We start from the raw sequence: 26,022 nt of genomic DNA, 5'->3' as shown, positions 1-26,022 counted from the left end.
TTCAAGAGAGCTACTGCTAATTTTAAACAAATCAAGAAAAATAAGGCCTTCTTTGTGCTAGCAAGCCTCTCAAAGGATTTACTGCGCCATAAGCAACCATTTCATTCTCTGTTTACCTTGTAGATAATAACAAGAATATTCTGTGGAGAATTCAGACACAGAAGAAACATACCTGACAAGTCACTGAAGGAAATTCAAGGCTCGCCTCTGTCTGTAAATATGTAATACACTAATAGATTAATTTCCCATCAGACAAATGAATGACATAGGATGCAGCACACCACAGAAGATAAACTGCATATCAGACGTAGTAAAACACTAATAATAATTCAAATAGTCAATTAAATGTTTTCTGAGGCACAATCAAGTTGTGCTAGGGTAACTATTCACCATGAAGTGAGGTTTGAAGCGTAGTTTAAATGCCAGGGCTTAACACCTGCATTGAAGTAACTCTGATTACTGAGGAGTTCCAGTTACCTGAAATTTGTTCTCTCTGCCATGAAGCGCCGTCCATTTATTACAGAATTGGGTTTTGATAAAATGACCCAGAATACAAATACAACTGAACCACAGTGTATTTAAAACTGAAATAAAATAATAATTAAAAAAATAAATCCAGAATCACAAATAAAACCCCTAGACACGTCTTCAACATCAGCAGTGTGATAAGGAGCACAGTAGCCAGACACGTAGCAAAGTTGTCATGATACTGATAATAAGGGAATATTCAGCGCAGCATGATGATAAATCACAATACAGCCAGCTATGCTGAAAACAAACATATATAGGGAAACAAAACATAATTTAGCATCATCATTTTTCCAAAGTAGCATAGTCACTCAAATGGACAATCTGTATCACACATAGTTCCAATTGGTTCATGAAAAAAAGGACAACGGTCAATTAAACCGGCTCTTCCGCTAATGTACTTTGGATATATGAAACACATGAGTCTTTGGGTTAAATCAGATCATTCAGAACAGTCAATCGACATTAGCATTCTTGGGAAGAGCTTAGAAAATGAAAATCCACATAAAGCCTGTAGTATACACAATCTTTGGCTGATGTGAAGTATACAGCCCTCAAAGCATGTTCATTGGTATCAACAGGCATCCAAGATGACTATTTTTAAATGCTTCAGTAATCTATGGATACTGCTGATACAATTAACAGAAGGATGTACATTCAGAACAGTTATGTGTTAAGTAATTTGGAGGATATACATGTTACAAACTTGGATTTTTCTCTACTTCTTAATCCCAGTCAAAATCTAATGCAGCATCATCCAGCTCTGCTATTGAGAAGAGAGATTTTCGGGTGACCACACTGTCTTTACTTGCATTTCCCAATGCAAAACTCTTCCTTTTGCTAGGATTGCTTACATGTACCTTCAGCAAAGGGCTGAGGCTTTCCTTGTTGTTAGTGTCCATCTTGATAGTTGGTGGAGCTTCTGATTTTGAGTCAGGACGTGACACAAAACTGAACCTGGAGAGGTTTTCTAATGTGCTGGAGCACACCCTCACTGTGCTGGGACCACCAAGCTTCTCCTCTTCCTCCCGTCTTTTGTCTGTAGGTGGATGTGACACAACATCAGGTATGACATCAGAACGTATCACTGCATTTCCCCCAGTCTCCTTCCCTAAGGCCTGACTCAGCTGCTCTTCATTCCCTTTATTACCAATGGGTTGCTTTTCCAAACTCTTTTTTCCTAAGTGAGTCAATGTCATTTTGTGTTTCTCAGGTGGGCAGCAATCTTTTTGCACCTGCTCTCTCTGCTTAACAGTATTTTCACATGGAAAAAGGGAGAATTCTGCATTTTTCTTCTCAGAAGAATGATCAAGTTTTGTCCTTGGTCTGAAAGAAAATTTAGCTAGTTTAGCTGCTGGAGGACTTTCACTGTCAGTAATTTCTGGCTCATGAGAACTTACTGCCTTTGCTTCATTCTCTGCTTGACCTTTACTTCGTTTTCTCATGGAAATTACTGAATGTTTTGCTGCAGATGTACTATTATTTTCATCTCCTACTACTGAGTCTGTATCACTTGAAAGATCCAGCAGGCCAGATACAGGCAATGCTGAGGGAAGGGCCTTTGCTTCAGAGTTCTGTGTACTTGTAAAGAATCCATGTGATTTCTGTGTGCGCAGCCTCCGCAGGCTTCTAGAGACCCGCTGTGTAATAACTGAATCCTGTACATTGGCACTTGTTGGTGCTGGGTCTTGAATATTTGCTTCTGAAGAAAAACATTTGTGTTCCTCAGTCCTCTTGCTGCTTATCTCCGAAGCTTTGTCTTGCTCCAAAGAAGCACAAAGAGTAACAGCTGTCAGTGACCCTTTAATTCCATTTTCCTTCCTTGGGATTGAAGAATTTCTTTCCTCTGAGCAGGAGGCCTTAGACGTGGTTCTTAAGGCCACATTATCTGGAGGTGTCTTGGGCAATGGAGATGTCTTCCAAAAAGTTTCTTCAGCATCAATGCTTCTGTCTCCAAGGCTGTCAAACCATCCCAGGCTGCTATCATCACCTCTTTTGTTAAGTTTAGTCAAGCGTTTTGTACCTACATTATTATCAGGTGTTGGTTTGCATAAGGTTTCTGGGTGTTTATCCCCTACAGAATTGCTTTTAGGCAAAGAAGGCTGTGGACAGGAGCTTATCTTTTGTTGATCTGCAGGTTCTGATTGAGACTTTTGCTTCGACTCAAATGTATTTTTATTCAAGCACTCTGTTGTAGTATGGAAAGTTGTCTCTTCAGGCTGTAACTGGCAAGAGTTTTCTTTTTGTAATCTGTAGAATGAAAAAAAAAAAAGAAGCAGTAATTAGCTATTTTTCAGGTTTTCCTCCTTTATTGTCCTAGTGATGGTTAGTATGTATGAATGGTGAAAAGCTACAAATAACGGTCAAGTATCCGAATAATTCAGTTTCATGTATAGCTTTCCAGAAGCTGGTGTTGCAGTCTGTGCTCATTTTGATCTCTCAGAACTTTCTGCATTAAGTGGCAGAATTTCTTCTATTACATGAGAGAAAACGCTATACTGACATATATTTTAAAAATCATTTAGAAATAATTCTTTCAATTATGTACTAATAGACCTATTTAGATATAACGCACTTAAAGATTTTGATGAAAAGTTCCAGAAATGACTGGATTGACCAAGATGTGCTGAGAGATATACGCTTATTTTGTCAAAATATGGTTTAGGGGAAATACATTGGACAGGTCGTCTAATACAGAATGGACTGTTTTAAAGAGGACAGTCATTTCTAATCTGCTTAAGAGGACGGAAGAAGAAATCATCTTAATTTGCAGTACAAGGGATTCAGAGATATGGAGAAAACCTTTATGAGTATTAGGATGAAGCAATAATGAAACAGACAATCCAAAAGCAATGGGAAATCTCCTTCGTTAGGGAGTCTAAAGATAACAGAAGTCCCTGCCAGAAAGGTCAACAGCAGACCCAATCCTACCTTGCTGTCTGTTCTTCCATCCCACAGTGTATTTCAATAATCCTTTATGAACACTTCCTTCTTAAAACAAGCTTTTTTTCTGCCTATTAGAGATACCCCATTTTTATCTCCTTTTATTGCCACTGTTCTTAAGATATCCTAACTAAAAATTACAAAACAAAGTCTGAAAAACATCTGAAGAAAAAAAATGTGTTTTCCCACCTGTTCTTACTCCCTTAGCTTTAATAATATCAATCATCTGTATTCCTTTAACAGCAAGAAAGTACAAGTTTCTTTAAAGCCTGATCTCATTTCAGGAAACAACTATTATTTTTCGTATTTATTTCCCACCAATCACAGTGTTCTCCTCTCAGTCCCAGTGAGTTAAAGGCTCTCTGCTAGTAACAGAAAATAGACTTTCCAGAGGTTACAGCAGTGAATTGAAAACTAGTGAAATAAAGGAAAATTTGCATGTAAAAATAGAACCCCCTCCCCCCCCAAAAAAGAACAGAACTTTGATTCAGAATTCTATTTTTCATTAAAATAATGACATGACTCATGAGCTCAACACAAAAGGCAAAAAAATTATAAAACAGACCTGCTGTTTTTCACCACGGAAGTAACAAAATGTTTTATAAAATCACAGAAACAGAATCTCGTACCCTAGGAAATTCAATTGGAATTTACCTGAGTGTAGAATTGAGGTATATGTTGGGAAGCAATTGAGATGATAAAATTATTGTTGCATTCCATAACCCAGAGAGAGAAATGATCTTGCAATGCTCTCAGAGTGCTACTTTAATACAATGCTTATTCATGTCCTCTAAAGAACAAGACCTTTCCCAAGGTCACACTCTATTTTTAGACTCTCCTTAGAAATTACTGTCAAACAATTATTTTACTCTGTCGAATTATTTTGTCACTCTGCAAATACCTGTCAAGTCGTTGTAGCTCCTTCTGCAGAAGACCTTGCAGCTCCAGTCGCTCCAATATGAGCTCACACTGCATTCGGTACTGCGCCATTGGATCTTCTGGGAATGAGGTGTGTAAGGCATTGATGGCCCCAAGAAGTGCACCTCCCTATAGCACAAGATTTTTAAAAGGTAAGTTACCCTTATTGTTTAATATCAGATTTAAGCAGAAGAGACCATTTAATACAAAATTCTCCCTCAGATATTTTAAAGCTTAACATGGCAAATATTTACTGAGCAACTCCAACAACACAAATAAACCTTTTAGGTCTGCTCACACAGGCTCACATTGAACAATTTTATGTTCAAGATTGCTATTTACTATTCCCGAGTGCTGATTTTATTTGCTTCATAGAAAAATAGCGTCCACCTAAGGCTTGAGAATATCATTACTAAAAACAGACATTAGTAATTAAAAGCAGGCTTCCAAATACCTTGTAAAAATTCTGATCTTGTGAGCAACATTCGTAATGGAAGATGTTCTGACTGCTAATTTTTTTCACTAACTTTTCCTATTTATTTAAATGGAAAGACATGGCTTGTTAATACGAGAGAAATTAAACTACAAAAATATTTTTGAATAGATGTAACTATTTAGGAGTAATTCCACACTTCTAATCTTGTGAGAAATGAAGTAGTTTTGATTTGGAACAGAGCATCTGCACAAAGTGACTTGTTCCACACAAAATAAGCTCTTCGGAGAAACAAAACAAAACCACAAAAAACTCAGATTAGCCAGAATTTACCATTCCTGCCTAATCTATAAAGCTCAATCCAACTGATCAACAATGTGCTTATCAAGCACCACAAAAGTAGCAGCAAAAGTGGGCAGTCTCTAAAAGCAGAAATTGCCACTCACAGCACCGCATGGCCCTCAAGTTTTCAATACAGTCAGCCTCTGGACATAGAGACTCTGAGTCTATAGGCTGCCCCTATTGAAAATGTGGTTCATGTGGTGCTGTTTGTAGCAATTTGTTTTTTCTTTTTTTTTCCATTTTGCAATTTTAAAAGTTCATTAAAAAAAAAAAAAAAACAAAAAAACTCACACCAAAGTAACAACACTCACGTGGCTAATTCAAGCCATACATTCAAACAATATTAAGCGATATTAAAACTAAGGCTGGCTGTGCAAACATTAATGCATCCCACTTCAGTTATTACTTGTTTTTTTCACAGATTGTACAGGTAGATGATAAATTTGTTCCACATAAAAGCAGTTGTGAAAAAGATTTCTGTACAACACTAATTTGTTTCATGAATCTATTTGATTGTGAGTTTTTGTTTTGTTTCAAGAGTTGGAAACTGTACAATAAGGCCGGAGCTGTAGAAAGGAAAGCTTCATCTGTTGGCTAGGACAGCTAAAAGCTACTGATGAAAATGAGACTTTATCTCTCTGCTAAGTTCCAGTTCTTATGAGTCTGAGTGAGACAACTACTCCTGTTCTGTAATCCGGAGCTGATGCCTGATCATGTAGATCCAGAAGGATCTTGCATACATCAACTCCGGATTACAGAACAGGAGTAGCAGCATCCTATCACTTTACAATGACTGCGTGAATATAAATTACTATTTCTGAAATACACTGGAAAAGTATTCCACAGAAAAGCACATGGAAAAAAAATAGAATTCTATTTGTAGAACAGCCTTTGAACAGTAAATGATAAAATTCTGAGCAAAATATTGACAAGGAGCAGTTGCTTTTTGCTTGAGTACTGTCAACCTGTGATATAAGAATCCAGCGGGGGAAAAAAAAGGAACATATGGTTATGTATTTCAAAGCATATGCCCAATAGGTACAACTACATTCTGCTCTCCCTGAGAAAAACAAAGGTGAACAGAGGATAAAACTAACAAACAAAAAAACAGCCTCAATGAACTGGGCTAGTGATGAAAATAGGTTACTACTCCTCCTCACCTTAGGTTGGATGTTAGTGGGAAGTTCTTTACTAGGAGAGTGGTTAGGCCCTGGAACAGGCTGCCCAGGGAGGTTGTGGATGCCCCGTCCTTGGAGGTGTTCAAGACCAGGTTGGACGGGGCCCTGGGCAACCTGATCTAGTAAATGTGTATGTTTGGTGGCCCTGCCAGGCAGGGGGGTTGGAACTACATGATCCTTGAGGTCCCTTCCAACCTGGGTCATTCTGTGATTCTCTGTGTGTGTGTGATTCTCACGCAGGCTCACATAAAATATCCAAATACTTCCCTGAGAACTGTGAACTTTGAGATTATACTGGTAAGAATACGTTGTTTTGTAGAAGTTGGAAAGACGATGCTTAAGATAAAATTTGCTGAACTAAAAGGTGGCAGCCAGTCCTTCAAGAATGACACAGGTGCTTCTTTATTTCCAACCTTATTCTACAATTAGGCCAGAAACATAGAATGCACCTACACATAAAAGCAATTTTATTTTCTAGATAAGGAACCGCTTTCTGAAAAGAAACCAATGCATGCTGCTTTTACTCAGATTTTAAGAAATCAAAGAAATTGCTTCCTACAAAAAGAATTTCAGGATTTATTTATAATTACCAAGTGGAAAGTAAAATTTGGCCTCAAATAGCAGATCTCAAGCTTGGCGATTCTTAGAAAAACAAACACATGTGCCTAATTCCTCCTAAAAATCAATGAATGGAGCAAAGATGATGAGCACACAAACTGCTCCCAGGTAGTCTTATACAGTCATAATTCAGGCAAATTTCTTGCTAGCACTGATTAGACATATGCTTGTTAGGCAAACTGCAGCCCCAAAGGACAAAGAAAGATGACAGAGTGACCCATAGTTAAAATAGTACCCTTTCTTTCCCACATTTATTAATGTTCATGACATACACATGACAATACACATTCATTAGTCTCCACTTTTTGATCAGTCATGAAAAACAAATGTGAATATTCCAGGTTTCTTGTATCTCAAAATCATATGGATGTGAAATCAGTGTCCCAGCAAATCCCAACATAAGTAAGTTTTAATTACAGTGAATGAACACTTACACGGTATCTTCTGCTCTTTCAATTGGATATAGCGTTACATATTATTTTGACTCAGAGGCAGTACTGTCATTGAAAAGCTGAGCTCTTCAAAAGAGTGCAAGATGAACTGCAGCAGACAGAGAAATAACCTTTTGCTACTCAGTAAGGTCAGACCTTGCAGTGCTTTTCAAAGACAAATTCCATGTGCAACAATGCACGGTAGATTATCTGTGGCACAAACTGCAATTAATCTCTCAAACTTCATTGAAAGAGAAAAGGAGATCACAAGTGCCTACCAGCTGTACGTGACTTTGTATGTCTGCCTGGATGCACTTTATTTCAAAAAAGGTCCACATCCACTTCTTCAAAAGTCTTTAACATATTTGAGCTAATGGATGCTATAGAAAATTGTTTTAATTTTGACCTGTTCATATCCATCTATATAGAAATATAGGATGCCGGGTTGTACAAGATTGGTGATCTGTGCAGTAGAGTATTATATCTCTGACAGAACCCAAACCAAATAATTCAGAAGTGCAAAACAACCCCATGCAAAAAATACAGGATAATCCACTTACGGTAACTTGTTTTTCTATTCCAAAGTGTTAAGCTTTATTTCTCTTTAAAATTTTCTATCTGAAGGAATACTATCTATTTTGAATATATTTTAGAAGTAAAAATATTTTCCAGATTTCAATTTAAAAAAGCTTCTAACAGATTCATATCTCTTTTCTGTGCTCCAAATCTGCCTCTTTTATTTACATTCAGTATCCCAATGGTGCTCCAGTAAATTCTAATGTAGCCTTCTGCATTCTTTCCGTGTGTGTTTTTACCTTTTCTTTTTTCTTGCTTAGAAATATTACACAAATCCACGTGATAACTAGAAAACTATTTTCAGTGTATGGCAGCCAACATACTGAACTTTTAAGGTTTCTCAGAGTAAAATTATTCTCCTAAAAGTACTGTGACTTTCAGTAAGATCAACAGCATGTTTTAAAATGCTCTAGTGGCAATGCAAGGTGTTGACCTTGGCAACTACTCAGAACTTCCTCAAAGTAATTGACTGGTTCTCTCATACCTAGCTTATAAGAGACAAGGTAATGACAGACAAGAAAAATTCATCAGATACTGCTAAAGATAGCTTTATAATATCTTCTGCCTCACAAGGTCTTTAAGAAGTAGATTATTATAGCATAACAAACTCCACTTAGACTGCAAAGTCTATTAAGAAATGCTATTCTTTTATGACCAGTCTAGAGTTTCCATTATAACCTGCCTTTAAGGTCTTTCATCATCAAGATGGACTAAAAATTAATTGTCAGTATCTCTTTTGATCTACTTTCCATGATAACACGAAATCTTCTCCAAAGAGATTAAAGGAGTTGGCATATATATATATACATGATAAATCCATTAATGTAGCATTAAAGAAATTATAATGTCTGCAAATCTTACCTGCATAGAAGATTCCATCACGGATACCACAGTTACAGCATCTTCCAAAGTCACAGTATCCCTAAACATCAAGCGGGCATGAGCTAGCAAAAATAAATGGGAACTGAAAGTGAGTGTGACTGAAAGTATGCTAACAGTCAAAAGCAATTTTTTTTTGCACTACAAGGGAGATTATATTTCTTCAAACTTCTTTACCTCTTCTAACACTTGTGCATGGATCAAACTTAAACATTAATATGGTCCTTTTGATTTTGGTGTCATTTCCAATAGAAATTAGAGGACTTAGTCTTACAAATAAAGAACGTAACGTGCTTCTGGATTACTGTGACAGGACAGTTTGAATAACAACGCTCAAAATGCTGTAGTTGACATAAAATGCTAGATACGGCAGCAATAGGTCAGAAAACATGTAATTTCTTCTATCTGTTCTAAAATATGCTTTTCTTTACAGAGCTTTATTTTTTCTTGCTTTCCTTTCATAAGACAGCAAAACAAAACTGATTTTTGCAAGCGGGTATAATGCAAATGCAATGATTTTCTACATGAAGCTATCCTAATTGGCTGTGGAAACATGGTTCTTATTCAGCAGGAGAAAGTTTAATTTATACCATCAGTATAACACTTTGAAAGAACAAAGCGCCACTAGACGTCCCAAATATGAGACACACAAGAATGGAAGAAACCTTAAACACATAAATAACGTGAATCTTAAAGGTTAAGGATTTATTTCAACTAAATAATTTCCCCTGAAAATGGAGACCAAAGTATAAATATCTGATGCAGAAAGTACTACACTCATATATATGCTCACTGGCATACAAAAGCATGACGGCCAGTTAGGATTCTTTGTACAAAAATACATCCTTTTAAATTCACCTTCAAAATACTCGATAGGACATTTTAGAAAATGAAACAGTGTTAAGATAGAGCTCTATGCTTCCTTTGGTTTTGTTCTTGTAAATGAAATATAACTTGAATTTACAGTTGGAAATGTTGTAGCCCCTACTGCAAAATACAGACTTGATTACTGATATTGAAGGAAACAAAAACATGTTGATGTTCTATTAATTTTAGGACAGTATCCGATACTTGACACCTTTCCACAAGCAACCCAGGACTCAAACTAAGTAAAATGAATCCTGAGATATGCTTTTCATGAAGACACGTACCTTTGGAGACTTTTCTCTCAAATATAATTTCTTCCAGTGGCTTTAGTTTTTATTATGGCTGTGAGAACGGTGAAATTAAAACTGATTTTGATCATCCCAATACAACACTTTTTCCTACACTCAAAATCTCCGACACCAGGTCTCTTTAGATTGTGAAGTAACACAAGGTTCATCTATCTGTATCTCTATAGAAAAGCTGCTACTCCGCTTGCTGGCTATAATTAAACTTCCAATCTATTCACTATATAAAGGTTAATTGGTAGCCTAAAAATAAAGTTGTCCCAGCCTTACCTTCTGCAAGGCGTATCAAACTCTCCAACAAGCGAATAGTTGTCCGGGCAGCATTCCTGCAGTCACTCTGACGCTGCATTTGATAATAACGTACAAGGATGAGGTTGCTCTCATCAGACAACTTTGGTTGTATCCTTTTTATAAGGCAGAAGTAGGTTTTCATCTTTTCCATGCTCCAGAGCTTTTCCGATTTGCTAGGGCAACCTGTGTAACAACTGCCTGGTCAGTAAATATACAATAGCCACGAAGTCCTTTTCTAAGAATTACTGTTAATTAGGTGGGTGAATATAAAAGATATCTTACTGTATCTCCAGGGCATACTGGAGTGCCTGCACATTAGTCCTCAAAGACTTTGTTACATTCCAGCATGGAATGTTACATACCACCCAGACCCTCCCCTAACACAATTCACAGCAAAACCTGCAGCAATTTCAGCAGAAGTGCTGTCATGCTCACTGCCCTCCAGATGGTCTGGTTGTTACTAAGCGCTACAGAACCGTGTAAAATGTAAAGTGCCATGTGACTGCTGTACTTCCTCTGGCTGTTTTACCTGCTTCACAGAAGCTAAAGACTACCCGCCATATTATGAACATTTTCTGCAGGGAGACATTTTGGGAGGGGAAGAAAACAAGAGAAACTAGCTGGAGAAGCTCCTCTAACTACCTCATCTCTAATGGGGATCATAGTCATCCTCCTAAAGCAGATGAAGAAAGAGCTGGTTAAAATCCAATCACACTGGTTTTCCTAATTCCACAGCACGCAGCTTTGGCACACTGTTTAAGCACTCCATGAGCCTTGTGGCACGCACAGCTCAGATTTGTTCAGTCTAAATTAAGTTTCCCATTTGTAGCATATAAAATGCTATCATGTAGAATCTGCACATCAAGAAATATAAAGGCCAAGATGGAAACCACCCACTCACTGAGCTGGGCTGATAGTCTGATTGCAGAGTAAAAGGTAACAGTACAGTGTTCACCTCTTACTAATTAGCGTTCTCTGTTTTATTCCACTAGGAATAAAACACCATCACAGGCAACTATCACAGCAAACATGTGAACATTGATTCATGAGAAAGGTTGAAAATAAAATATTGAAATGAAAGGTGGAGGAAGTAAAAATAATAATAATAATAACTAATAATTTAAAAAAATAATTTAAAAAAGATTGCTCTTACCTTTATTTTGCAAGATGAAAGATGAAATGATGCGGTCCCACTCCTCATTCTTTGAATCTAATAACACTAAGACCAGGTCAAATCTGCTCAGCAGGGGACTGCCAAGAGCTATGTTGACAGAGACAGACTCAGCAGGGTCATAATGGCCTTTGGGGTTTGTTGCTGCCAGTATGGTTGTCCTTGTATTAAGCTTACATACCAAGCTAGAGAGAGGTATGATGAACAGCTGAATTAAGCTGGGAAGGGTAAATGATTCCAAAGTGTTAACAACAATTACCATGTTTTTATGTTATAAAGAGCACAACTTACCCTCAAAGAGTGTTAAGAGATAAATAATATATATAATTATTGTATTAATGAATACTGCATACAAACCCTTTCTCAGTCAGAGAAGAGCAACCAAAGACTGTACTCAGCAAACCAAAAGTAACTAGGTGATATTCCCACAAGTCATCCTTATATACAGCTAGATCCTTAGCTGATTAAAGCTAACACAGCTTTTTAAAAATAGATGTTACTTTGTAGATTCCTACAGTATATATTTTTTTCACAATTAAAGGTAAATTTTGTCTAAATTCACATTTTAAGAAAGCAAAATAAAATGTAACATACATTTAACTCCTGTCTGCAATCACATTTTGGATATTAACCCAGTCAAACAGTGACGGCAGCCATATCAGCTGTATTTCCAGGGTAACTGAGATTTTTCCCTCTTAACAATACTATCCTAGTCTATGTTATTAAATGTGGGGCAACGTAACTGTTTCAGTTACGGCAGCCATTATTCTATATTTGATTAGTCACCAAGTTAGAATTTTAAAGGCAAAAGGTAAAGTTGTGGTTTGAGGTCTTCAAAACTCAAAGAACTGCAACAAGGAACCCGACTAAAATACATCACTATCATATCACGCAGAAATAGTTTCCAACTATCTGTCCCCATCTGCACTGCTGGCAAAAAGGCTCCCACTTTCCCAGATGAGAGGAACACAATCTATCTGTTTTCTGCCTAGTATTTTTGCAGGGGCTGCATCAGAATTGATTTGGGTGAAAAAGTATGAGTGAATGAATTGTTAAGAATGCATAAACTGAGCAAATTCATGCATACTTTCAATATACAGCACAGTATAACATAGTATATAACATAAGGAAAAGATGACACGTGAGGTGTCATACAGGCAACAGCAAATGTTCAGCAAAATCCCAAAAGAGAATGGAATTCAGCAGACAAGAGGGGAAGAGGAGGTGAGTTGTAAAGTGGAAAAAATGGCAAGAGCACAAGAGGCTGGAGAAGGATTCAGTGCAGACGCCCAGAAAAAGAAAAGATATGATCAACTAGAGGAGACAAGAAGATGTGATGGGAGCAAGAGCAGAGTGGATGGGAACAAGGATGGATATGGAAAGGATGGTGTCTTCTGAGTAGCAGAGACTTGAGTAATATCAGCCAGGGGATGATCTGGGCCGGGACACGAGCTGCTTATGGTTGAGTTAGCAGCAGCAGATTTGAGTAGATACTGTTTTAAAAAGAAAGTAAGGACATGAAAGTAAGTAGAAATTTATATTCATGCCTTGCACAACATACAAGCTGGAACAGCCTGGCAATCCAGTTTTACTAGATTTTGGAAAAATGAAGTTCTGCTTTCTGAGTTTTAATAGTAAATTAACGAGGTTCCTCATTTCACATACAATTACTATGACAGCTCCCACAAAATGACAAGAACAGTCTTTTTAGGTAAGAGTCCTCATCTAAGGGCAGTAGCCGAGTGAAAACCCAGAAGTTTGGAGCCCTGGGCAGCCTGGTCTAGTATTAGATATGGAGACTGGCAGCCCTGCCTATGGCAAGGACATTGAAGCTTGATGATCCTTGAGGTCCCTTCCAACCCAGGCCATTCTATGATACGATTCTATAAGTGAACAAGGTATGTCTATGAAACGTTGTTTCACCATGTTGACCAATACTGCTGAGAACAAAACTATGTAGTACAACAAAGAAAACAGCTGTAATGTATTAGCATGACACACGTCTCTTCAACTGGCAAGTATAAGAGAAACGATATTTTGTCACATACGTTAACATGCCACTCACCCTGCTTTTGCTACACTGATGGTTTGTTGCTCCATTGCTTCGTGGATACTGGTTCTGTCATGTTCTTTGATGCTATTGAACTCATCAATGCAACAGAGGCCTCCATCTGCAAGCACCAGTGCTCCAGCTTCCAAGTTCCACTCCCCAAAGTCCTTCACAGCAGTCACTGTCAAACCTAAAGGATCAATTATTGCAGTCAGTCTTTATTTCAGATTGTAGGAGCGCACTTGAGTGAAAGAATGGGACTTGGCATGCTGGCTTGTGCCACAGACAGAAGGAGAAACAGCAGGTTAACTCCACCACATACCTCTACCATGCATCTCATTTACACTTGCCGGTAGAAAATCCCACTAGCGTTACACAGGTTAGCCATGATCTGCAGAGCAGATTCTGCTAAGCATTCCAAATTTAGTAATTACTTATTAACAAGGGTGAGAAAATCAAATCTACTATATTAAAATGAAAACTGGTGTGACTACAAAGCCCACAAATGTATAGAATGGATGCATTCACCAACCACTAAAATAGACAAATATTGCAGAGCTGAAAAATAAAGCTTAGAAGAAAAAAAAATAATAATCCAAAATGAAATGAACCAAATAAGTTCCCAGCAGGCACTTGTGAATCTACATGTGATGCAACACTGGGAGCACGGAAGGTCAGAAATGTTTCTAAGCTGTGATAATGGCTGCTCACTATCAAGTATGTGCAGCTCTTTCCCATTTCCTCGTCCCTACTCCCCAGCCTTTTCTCTATCTTTAGCCCTTCTTTTTCACTCCAAAGCGCTCTGCTCAAAATATCCTGGTAGATGACAAGCTGCTGCCAGCCTGAAACCTCCTGGAATGTTACAACGAAACTTGCCCAAGGATCTTCCCATGGCACATCTCTGTGCAGATCAGTCAGAAATTATTGGCAATTTATGTTTCTTGATAGTAATAGTAGCTTGTTGTGAGGAGTCTCTTCTACTGTGCCCAATCTGGCCTTTCATCTGACACGAGGAATGCTAAAAATGTACACTGAGCAACAGATGAGGCAACTATCAGACACTTCTTTGTCAACACAGAAGCATAATCACCTTTCCAAACCTGGCAGTGGCTTGGAGGACGGCTAAGGGCCTCACTGTAGACATGGCAGCACTCTGCTGCTTGCCTGCATGGCTCAGGCAAGATGTCTGCTCCGTACCTTCCTGCCGCACATTAAGTGTTCCCCGCAGGCACGATTACTGCATGACCACGTATTTATTTCCTCCGGGAATCGCCTCTCACGCTGACGAGAAACACCTCACACCCCCAGCCCGGGGCACGGCTCTCCCCAGCCCAGCGGCGGGCGGTGACATGACATATCCCCGCTGCCATTCCCGCACACGGCAGCCTAAAATGGCCTCCTCCAAGGGCCGCTTGTGTTCGGGGCGTGCGGCGCTGCCGGAGGCTTCACTACAGCACAGCCACGGGTTGACAGCTTTCTGGAGGCCGCTCACACAGCGGACCAGGGCTCGGTCGGGCAGTCCCCAGTCAGCACGTAACACCTGACACCTCCGGGTTCGCGAAAAGAATTAAAAAGAATGAAAACACGCCTTCCTCGGGCACTAACAACCGGCAAAACCCACAGCACATGGCGGAAACCCACGCGCGAGCAGGGGCGCGGCCTACGGCTCCCGGGGCCGCCCCTCGGCTCCGCGCTCGGCCCCGCCCGCTCGGCCCGGCCCCTCCCCGCTCTGCGCGGCCGTTGGCCGGCGGCTGCCGGGCGGTTTGGCGGCGGTGTCGGGCGCCGGCCGGGCGGGGGCGCCGAGCGGCGCGGAGGGGCCGGGCGGGCGGCGGCGGTGCCTGTCTTGCCGCCGCTCGGCGGTCGGCTCGGCTCGGGGAGGAGGGCCCTAGCCCAGCGCGCGGCCAATCCGGACGGGCGCTGGCGGAGAGCAGGGCAGAATGGGCCGTAGTTGAGTGAAATAGGAAAGCTGCGAACAGAGTGGAGTGCTCCCGGTGTAAATAAAAGGGGGGAAGAAAAGTTTCCCCAAGTCGCGGCTCCGCAGCCTCGCTCCGACGGGGGGCAGGGGGCTTCGTGCGAGGCGGAGATCACCGCTCGGGACTTTGCCGTGCGGCGTTCACCCGCTCCTCCTATTGTGATTTTTTTCAAAATATGGCAAAGGTTCAGGTGAACAATGTAGTGGTGTTGGACAACCCTTCTCCTTTCTACAACCCTTTCCAGTTCGAAATCACATTTGAGTGCATAGAGGACCTGTCGGAAGGTGAGTACCGCTCTCCGGACGCGGGTTCGGCGGTGCCCGGGCTGTCGGATGCGGGGCCGGGCGGGCTCCCTTCGGGCCGGGCCTGCTCCCGCCGCCGCACGGTTCTCCTCCCCGCAGAGCCGTGCGGCCACGCGGGGGATGCGGAGCTACGGCGGGGCCGCCCGGCCCCGGCCCGGGCAGGGAAAGTTAGCGGCGGAGCCCTCGCTCCGGGGCCGCCGCTCCGCTTCGCTCCCCGCCGCGCCGTCGCCGAGGCCGCCTTCAAGTTGCGAGGAACTTGTTAGAGTGGTGGTAGCCATGTTGCCAGCTTTGTGTGTGCGTGGGGGGGCAGAGCGGGAGCGGGCGGGCGGGCAGGGCGCCGCGCGGCCCCGCGACGCGGGAGCGGAACTGTTGCGCGGCCGTAGCGCTGCCAACGGGAGGTACCCGCAGCGCGGGCAGCGTTTGGAGCGTGCGGTGCGGGGCCTCACGGTCCATTTTAATACTTAAAAGGAGGGAAGGAAAAAAAAAAAAAAAGAAAAGGAAAAAAACAGAGCTGGAGGCCGGGCGGACGAGCGGGCGGCTCTCGGTGGGCGCAGTGCTCGGAGCCCGGTGGGTGGCGGTCCGGAGGCGCGGAGCCGTGCCGGGAGGAGGGGGAGGCGGTAGCCACTATTTTTGGAAGTCACTCGAAAGTTACCGGCTGCCGCCGGGGGAGGCGGCTCGGCGCCGCCCTGCACGCCGCCCCGCGGGGACCCCGGGACGGGAGACGCGGCTGAGGGACCCTTCTCGGCCGGGCTCGAGTCCTCCCGTCCGCACGGCGGGCCGCGAGCAGCCCCCGGCCCGCTGTGGGCCGGCTCGCTCGGCACGATGTGTCCGTGCCGCCGGCAGGCCGCGCCGCGCCTCTCCGCGGGAGGCGCCCCGAGAGTCCGCGCGGGAACAACCGGGCGGGAGATTCGAACGCGGCGGCGCACGGCGAAGGAAGCGGCGGGATGAGCGGCACCGAGAGACAGGAAAAGGCCGCTCCGATGGAGCAGCCACAGGACAGGTGCCGCTATGGGGCACAGTGCCGCCTGCTCGCCGGGGAACCAGGGCAGACAGCGGGAGGCAGGGAAAGAAACTCGTGGCAGTAGAGAATGGGGACGTTTCTATTGCTGCTGTGGTTCAGTTTGCCTCCCTCAACACTCGGCGCGGGTTTCTGTCCCTGTGTGGCGGGTTGGCGGTGCTGTCAGGAACTTTGTCAAAGTCCTGTCTGCGTTTGAGGTTCCCCCCACGCCTCTGCCCCCTTCCTAAAACTGATCAGCGTCTCAGTTTGAGCAGCCCGCGCCATTAAGCTCCGTGCACATCCCGATGCTGATGGCTGCTCCTCCCTGACTCAGGCAGTCAGGGCTCACTCAGGACAGCAGCACCTGAATCCTCACACAGCAGTGCCTGCAGCAGCACAGGCACTAGGCATCACCTTGCCTTTCCTTTGGTTTGTGACCACTCCTAACTGTGTGTTTAACAGTGCGATTAATCTGGACAGTCAGGATGAGAACTGGAGGTGGCCCAGTTCAAAATTCTCAGTTCCCTTCCCCCATCTGACAAAGGTTAGGCTACAGGATATGTTTAGGGTAAGCATTGCTATCTTTCACGTTTAAAAATGAGGTTAAACAGCTTCTTGAAGAGAATGAATTGCTGTCATTTCCTTAGCGTTTGTGTGCTAATGTCTGCTCTGCTGTTTACAGCCAGTCCTGTGCACCACTGGTCTTAAAAGTAAATTAATTGAGTTCACTTCCCCCGTCTTTAAATTATTCCAAGTCATCATGTATCAGCAGTATCAGATCAACCTTTTAAAGGTATAAGTTATCTTCAAAGGCTTGTTTTTCAGTACCAAGTATTACTGCTTTAGAATGAGTTTGTTTTCCTGGAATAACTGCAAGTGATGGTATGATAACCTTAAGCGATCTAGCCTCTTATGTCCCCACTCCTTGAACACAGCAGATTACATAGGCTCCAACAGAAGGTCACCAGCTGACCCAATGAGTGCTTAGTACCCCAGCAGCCAACACCAGGTGCTTATGGGGTAAACAGAATCTCTGATGCAGAACCTGGCCCGTTGTGCCGTGCTGTATGAGGGGTTACGGTTTCATTAATGAGGAAAAAAATCAGTTGCAAGCCTAAATGCTGGAGACATTCCTACAGACTGAACAAATTCTCATTACAGCTCCCAGCAAGTAAATGGGCCCTACCTGCTGTAGGAGAATCGCAGCTTAACCAGTCTATGAAAATAGAGGGGCTTCTGCAGACTGGAGAAAGGTGGTGGGATGGCCTAGTTTATGAGGACTGGAGAAAGCATCAGCTTCCCTGATAAAGACAAGTTCCCTGATCCTTTATGCCAGTTGCCAAACTAGCAATTTTAAGCTAAGCAAAATCATAAACAGTCAAGAGCGGAAGACCCTTAACTATAATGATAAATAATGTTTGTTATCTAACTTTTGTTCTGCAGATTTGGAATGGAAGATAATTTATGTGGGTTCAGCTGAAAGTGAAGAGTATGACCAAGTGCTCGACTCTGTTTTAGTAGGACCTGTTCCTGCAGGCAGACACATGTTTGTATTTCAGGTAAGTGGGAATTAACTGTTTCTGAGAAAATAATTTTGATCACTGAAGATGACTACCACGCTAAGAAGCACCTGAAAATATTTGAGTCAGCTCTTTAGTTTTGATACACCTTTCTTTAAGGTTTATTTATTAGCTGATATTTTGCCCCTGATATTTCCATAGTAATATTTTCATTGGTAGTATTGATATAAGACACACTGGTAAAGGTGCAGTTCCTGTAGGTGATGATGATTTTATATAATAAAATAACACAATGCCTTGAGCTGCAAGGGATTTAAGCCTACTGTGTTTGAACCACCTGCTATGAGCAGGGCTGCCGCTCACTTGATCAGGGTGCCCAGGGATTTTGACTAGTCCAGTTTATAAATGTATTCTAGATTACTCATTAACTGGGAATGTCAGGCTTAACTGCATGGCAGTTGGTGGCAGTTTCAGACAATTAGGTGCATTAGGTTAAGATACGGTATCTCCAGGGGAAGACCAAAAAGTGCACAGTGAAACTCAGCCAGAACAGTTGAGTTGATTTGTCTGGCAGGGTAGATGATCAACCATGATGTCTGAACATGATGGCTGAGCGTGCAGGTTATGACACAAAATAGCAATTTGTAAAATAAGACAGAATTCCAGTGGTAGGTAGAGACTGTTTCCCAAACACTGAAACATGGGACGATCCTATAAAACAGTGCTGTTGAAGCAAGAAGTAACTAAGAGGAAATAATTGAGGGAAGGAAAAGAGAGGAAGCCCTAAGATGGTTTAATGTCTGGTTACATCAGTGGGAGGAGAAAAAACTGAAGCAAACTAGCCTGAACTTTTATGGATTATAGCATTATATCTGGAGATACCAGCTTAATTTCTGATTTAAATACTGCACTATTTTCAGTCAAGTTACAAGAAGTCATCACTGACAGCAATGGGGGAGGAGCAGGAGGTGGGTGCCTAAAATGTCATATCTTGGTTGCCATGTAGGAGGGCCTTGACAATTGAATTTATTGATCTTATAGTTCCTGTAGAATGAACTCCTTTCCATTTTAAATGGATATGAATGTTTATAAATGACACTGAAGCTAAACTAGGAGTGAGCATCTTGCTTACATTCGAATAGGTATGGTAAGAGACTGAGCTGATGTGTTATTATAAAGCATCCCTTTTATTTCTAATTGAATTACTGTCGGTCTGAGTACATCAGACTTCAAAACCACTGGATTTCAGGCGAGGGTAGGACTTGGCTAATGTTTATATAAGAGACTACCAAGAACCAAACCGCTGTAGTAGGCCTTTGCTGATGACTAACGCTACTTTATTCACCAAACTAATACTGCTTGGGAGATGGAGAGAACAGGGGAAGGGCAGAATGGGGCACAATGCAGAGCTGCAGGAAGCATCGAGTATAAACCAAAGAGGTGGCGCTTGTCAGGGATAACACAGGAAAAGACCTTTGCAGAAAGGCATAAAGTTTTCAGCTGGTAATATGCTGTAGAGTTTGCTAAATACAGAAATTGCTGAAATAGCAAATGAAATGAAGTGTCACACATGTAATACTGAGGGTGATAAAACTACCTTTGTGAAATAGGAGCTGTGTATCACGTCGGTACGTTAGTCTTACATGCAGAAAGATGGAGAACTGTTGTGCTTCTCAGACTTGGACAATCAACTTCTTAAAACATTTCAAAGGATTTCAGTGTTAAAGGCAAACTGCCTGGCCTGTTTAGATTGAAATATCAAGACAGAGGTAGTGAACCCCGATGCCTTCTCTCTATGCATTTAGGGATTTGCAGTAAATTCTTTTGGAGAATATAAATGATTTATAGTCTTATGGGGAGATAGCTGTACACTCATTTATCTACTCTCTGGTGATAGCTAAATGCATATCTGTCTTATGTGGGAAAACCAAGATAATTCAAGACAGCGTATGCATTGAGTGATGTCATAAAATCCTTAAATAATTATTAGCATGAGAATGGCACATAGACTGTGATTTTCTTATGTGGAAGTTATTTTTGCTACCTCTTTATCCCTACCACAACATGTGTTTGCAACCACTCCTGTATCCCTGTGTATGGTTGCCTGTTCCTTAGGGAACTGGGAGGATTTATATCCAATGCAGGGAGACAGACATTTGAGAAAAGCCAACAGGTGTATTTATATTTTTTAAATCATGTTCAATGTCATTGCCACTCAACAAAACAGTACTCAATAGCTAAGTAGGATTAGGACAGTATGTCTGCAGGCTCGCAGCTGTATCATAGTACATTATGGCACATGAAATGCCAGTGGGAGTCAGGAAGAGCTGAAATACCATGCTAGGTGAGAGTTGAGTTTTTCATAGGGAATTAAATGGAAGAGTGTACGTTTGCAGTGTATTATTCTGTAATTGCCCACTGTGGAATTTCAGGTAATCGCATGGCCCTGGGCACTGAGAAGGATGACTGAATGTAGTAAATTCATATATCGGCAGTTCTTGTGTTTTCTTGTAGCCTCTACACTTCTTTTCCTTGGCCATTCCCCTGGACAAACTATCAATTCATTTGGTCACTGCGTGCTCCCTGCAGTGCTGGAGGAGTCTACCCAATGCCCTAGCTGCATTTCACTCCCCTCTGTTGTGTTTATACCCAAGAGGTCCAGTTCATTTAATTTTTCTGTAAAGTGCCTGTAGCTTCTTATAAAAGTCAGGCTGGTTTGAAGGCTCAGAATTGAAGTAGCAAAGAGCAGAAGTCAATGATGCATGATTACTAGCTCCTGAATTTCACAGTATTAGAGCATATGAATACCAGAGAAAAACAGGGATAAGAGGGATAGCAAAAATTAATCCCATTCATCCTCTATCACAAGGCAGGATTCAATACACCTGAACTGTTATAACATAATTAGTACTAATTTATACTCAGAACAAAAGTGTTCATTATTAGCTTTGGACTTGTCATGCAAAATTGTAAACATGAATCTTTTTCATCTTTTTTTCTTAAATTGATGTTACTCTAAACTCTAGAGGTACCATATTTTTATCAACAAGTGTTTAGTTAGAAAGCATTTTAAGAGACCAAGGTAAGCTGTATTTTTATGAAGTAATCTTTATTGATTATTAATAATTACAGTACTATATTAAGTAAGAACGCTAAGGAAAATTGTGTTAGTTGCCACTGGTTAAAAATGTCTGATGTCCAGCAGTGGTCAGTGCCTTTAACTGTGTGCATTTTAAGAACTGCATTTTAAGGACACGGGGAAATGGTTTTAAGTTGAAAGAGGGAAGATTTAGGTTGGATGTTAGGGGGAAGTTCTTCACTAGGAGAGTGGTTAGGCCCTGGAACAGGCTGCCCAGGGAGGTTGTGGATGCCCCGTCCTTGGAGGTGTTCAAGACCAGGTTGGACAGGGCCCTGGGCAACCTGATCTAGTAAATGTGTATGTTTGGTGGCCCTGCCAGGCAGGGGGGTTGGAACTACATGATCCTTGAGGTCCCTTCCAACCCGGGTCATTCTGTGATTCTGTGAACTGTAAGCATGTGGAAGCAGGTGAGAGACGCTGTTTCTTCCTTTCCTAGATGTTTGTGACACAGTCCAGCCCTCACTGTAGCCTGTCCTGCTCTTGCTGAAATATAAACTACAATCTGTATTTTTAAGGGTTTAGTCATATTAAAAAAAACGCGTACAGATCAAGTCAACTTAAGAGGTACGGAAAGAAATACTTGTACTAAATTACTAAGGTGGGCTAGAGAATAATGGCACTGTAGAATTAGAGAGGTATTGGCACACTTGTTCAAACAACAGCTCAGCTTAATTATGTATTGAAAAGCAGTTTTGGATCAAAGCTGTCTAATCACCCTGGAGAAATGTCAGCACACAATATTACTCTGTTGTAAGTAATTCTGTCTCTAGAGGATACTGCCCTAAATTCAGGGTTGGTGTTTTTATAAAAGCAGGTCTGCTTTCTGGTTAACTTGGAAGAAACATTTAAATTTACACACAGTCTCTACTCGGGTGCTGGGATGTACTACTTGAGATTGCCCTGCTAGGTAGACGTATGATGTTGATTTTATTTTAATAAGTCTTTCTCTTTCACATCTAGGCTGATGCACCTAACCCAGGGCTTATTCCAGATGCAGATGCAGTAGGTGTAACAGTTGTGCTAATTACATGCACCTATCGAGGTCAAGAATTTATTAGAGTAGGCTACTACGTAAACAACGAATATACGGAAACAGAACTGAGGGAGAATCCACCAGTAAAACCAGACTTTTCTAAGGTAAGGCACGTTCAGTTCTAGTCTATCTATTGTATGCTTAGAAAATATTCCTAGGAAGTAAACTCCAAATATTCCATAAATTACATTGAATAACACAAAAAGACTGGGGGACAAAGTGGAAGTTCTGTGCAGTTGCCCTAAATTTGGTGAACATTTAGAAATCAGTAACAGTTTCTGCTAATTTGAAGCTTTGTTTGGATGTCAGTGTGAGCTTACACTGATGAAATGAAATAGACTGGTTCCCTCTACCTGAATCCCTGTTGACAAAGTGGCCCATTCTTCCAAAAAAAACCAGAAACATGTTTTTTAAGGGACAGGTAATTAGGATCTGAAATTGAAGTGTTAATTCAACACAGTCCCTACACAACTATTCTGATATTCTGTAAAGCAGAAACTGAAGAACAACTTCTCTATGAAAAGAGAGAAGATGGGTAACATGGTAAGAGCAGGCTGGATGACTATTCAATAAATGGACGACACAGAAAAGAAGTTAAAACATAAACTTTAAAAACAGTTACTTTCATGCTAAAAACTGAACCAGGAGTAGAATAAAAATGAGATGTGAAACAGAATTATCTGGAGGAGAAAAGCCAATTAAACATCAAAAACTTGTCAGACCAAGTCGTGTGGAACAGAGCAGCAGTTCTCCTGTGTGGACAAACACATGGGGTTCTGTGCTGTATCCTGGCTTGCTTTAGTGGAAGATCTTGTAGAACTGGGGCTTCCCATTTATGAAAGCTGATGTATACATGTTCATGTCCACAGTGGTCGTGATAAAAATATGGCTATTTCTCAAGTGTACATGAACTAGATATGTTATTCCACTCAGTTCTTCATATATGTTGTAATGACTAGTGCAGATATAATCCCCATAATCTGAAACAGATCTTAAAATGTAACTAAGCTTAAAGTCATATGTAAACTGGTTTTTAAAAGTTGCTAGTGGTTTTCTATGCTAAACTTTATTTTCAGGGATTGGATCAGAAGCCTTGAGTGTACTCTGAATTCACAGTTACTGTTAATTTTTGATCCTTAAACTTATCTGTTCCTTTTTTATTTATTGTATTGTTGAATTTGCAATTACACTAACAAATTATTTTGCACGTATATGGATATGGGAGTAAAGGGGGGAAAAAAAACCACAAATGCATGTGAGTTCTGATTGGAGACATAAACACTGTATAATCTGTTTCTTTTCTTCCCACCCAGCTTCAAAGGAATATTTTGGCATCTAATCCCAGAGTCACAAGATTTCACATTAACTGGGAGGACAACACTGAAAAACTGGAAGACGCAGAGAGCAGTAACCCAAATCTACAGTCACTGCTTTCGACAGATGCGTTACCTTCAGCATCAAAGGGATGGTCAACATCAGAAAATTCATTAAATGTTATGTTAGAATCTCATATGGACTGCATGTGACTAACCACCATCGTTTTGGTACTGTACATGTATTAAACTGTAAAAACAACCAGAACTATTTCCCTCAGTTTCCCTAAGTATATAGTTGACAAGCAATGTGAAGAACCTGTTTTAAAACATCCTGTAGAAAGTTTATAAAAAACAAAAAAAACCCTAAAAAACAGTATTTGATCAAATTGTGGAATATAAATACAACTATTTTTAAGTAATTGTTTTTTTTCTCTAACTTGTTACTCTGTTGGTTTAAATTGAACCTTATTAAAGTATGCATTTTCCTTCCCCCTTCCCCTTTACTTTGTAAGCACTGATGAAAGCAAAAAAACTGAAAGTTGAAATATTCAGGCAAAATGAAGCAATAATGCTGTGCTGTGTCCTCTCTGATAGCCAGATGCCAAATATAAAGTGCCCTTTAATTAAACACCTGAAGAGCAAAGCTGTTATTAGAGGAAGTGCTAAGACAAGTGTTTGCTGCTTTAAAAAAAACAAGACCCCAACAGTCCTCTTTCTGTGGAAGCACGGTATAATTTTAAGTGCAAGCTTCTTTTCGTTTCAAGGCACATAGTGGTTACTTAAAGCGTGCAATTTGAGATTTACCATCTGCTGTCTTCAATTTCTTTTTCTTAATCTCCTGCTGCTAGTTAAACAGTGGTTTGTTGAGGACAGTGCTTCGTATGGCTTTAGGAATCCATTTCATGAGAAAACTCTTTGGCAGCCACTGAATGGTATATGTAGGTGGTTGGAAGGATTCAAGCAATTGTTAGAAAACTTAAGTGTCAAAAAGAATAATATGAGCACCCCAAGAAATGGCTCTTCTGTGAGACTGTTACACACTGTTGCTGGTTCATACACTGATTTTTCAAGTATGCTGTGCTCTCGTGTTTTTAATTCGTAATAAGGAGTTTAGATGTTTTCTTTCAGTTTTTTGAACCATCTGGAATTTAAAATATTTCTGTGTTTTGTTACCCTTTAAGGCCACTGGTATAAATTAAGATTCAAACCCTTTTGTGGCAGGCACTACCTACTTGAGAATGCACTGCCTATCTCTAAGGTCTTGCAGTGAGACATTCCCTACCTGAGGCATCCTTGAAGATAAAAAAGAATAAGGCAGTGAATTGTAAAGACTTAAGACATTGTTATGACACTTAACAATTTAGTTATTCCTTCTAATCCTTGTCAGCCTTGTAGGTTTACTGTGACTATATATGCATTTAAATTGTAATCTGTCATGTCAGATTACAGAAGTATTGTTCTGCTGGTTACTAGTAACCACAAAGACTATGGACCCTTGTAGGTTCCAGGCCATTAAAACACATACATTTCATGATGACTTGGCAGAATAGCTCTGAATAAAAATAGAATGCTTTCTCTCCTTTTTCTGCATTCTCTAGCAGGAATGAAGATGTCCCAGTCAGTCAGTTAGCATTTCTGTCTTTTTCATATAATTAGTACAATTGCCTTTAAGATGTATATTTTCAAATTGCAAAGGAAAGACTTGGTGTGAATGTTACACATGCATGTTTCTTTCTTGCATTACAACTCAGCAGAGTATATGTGTGTACTGAGAGCTGTTAATATTTGGAACCCAAATTCTGATGCAGTACTGCAAAAGTCAATGTCTCAAATATAAACATTTAACATAAGTCATCTGCTGAAAAGCTGTTAGGCTAAACAATGTCTGACTTGAGCTAAAGCTATTGTAGTAGTATTTCAAACTACAAACTGGTTCCTGCTAGTGATAGAAAGTATGATCAGGTACAACCTATAACCAGGATCCATCCACCAGTAGCACAAAGGATTTTTAGAAGCATATACTACAGTGAGAGAAAGAAACAAACTGCTATTGCCATTGCAGAACAACTACAAAACATGGTGAGCAAAACTACATCAATCAGCCTGCAAGCCAGTTAGCTTATTTAGAGAAATGCAGAAAGTGAAGATGCACTGTTTAGAAACAAAAAGGGTCATCTGTACTTGTGAACTTGGGTGCAGATGGCATAATGCT

General features: G+C 40.9%; 2 protein-coding genes across 4 annotated transcripts in view; one reads left to right on the top strand and one right to left on the bottom strand.

Annotated features, from left to right (window-relative positions):
* Window positions 1–557: 557 nt before the first annotated feature.
* Window positions 558–26,022, bottom strand: part of MCM9 (minichromosome maintenance 9 homologous recombination repair factor) — a 43,104-nt gene continuing 17,639 nt past the window's right edge. For all 3 annotated transcript variants that reach the window (XM_015858684.1, XM_015858685.2, XM_015858683.2), the window contains exons 8-13: window positions 13,546–13,720; window positions 11,463–11,665; window positions 10,289–10,492; window positions 8,829–8,911; window positions 4,373–4,518; window positions 558–2,778 (exon numbers count right to left, since the gene is read on the bottom strand). In XM_015858684.1, the coding sequence (XP_015714170.1) occupies window positions 1,254–2,778; window positions 4,373–4,518; window positions 8,829–8,911; window positions 10,289–10,492; window positions 11,463–11,665; window positions 13,546–13,720 (2,336 nt within the window). In that variant the 3' untranslated portion in view covers window positions 558–1,253. The remainder of the gene's footprint in view (window positions 2,779–4,372; window positions 4,519–8,828; window positions 8,912–10,288; window positions 10,493–11,462; window positions 11,666–13,545; window positions 13,721–26,022) is intronic.
* ASF1A (anti-silencing function 1A histone chaperone) lies at window positions 15,293–24,607 on the top strand. Its single transcript, XM_015858696.2, has 4 exons — window positions 15,293–15,787; window positions 18,246–18,361; window positions 22,422–22,598; window positions 23,808–24,607. Exons 1-4 carry the CDS (start codon window positions 15,679–15,681, stop codon window positions 24,018–24,020), a joined length of 615 nt encoding a protein of 204 aa, XP_015714182.1. The 5' UTR covers window positions 15,293–15,678; the 3' UTR covers window positions 24,021–24,607.

This window comes from Coturnix japonica, chromosome 3, assembly GCF_001577835.2.
Source record: "Coturnix japonica isolate 7356 chromosome 3, Coturnix japonica 2.1, whole genome shotgun sequence".
Lineage (NCBI taxonomy): Eukaryota > Metazoa > Chordata > Aves > Galliformes > Phasianidae > Coturnix > Coturnix japonica.
The sequence above is the reverse complement of the archived record's forward strand: the minus strand, read 5'-3'. Positions and strand labels throughout refer to the sequence as shown.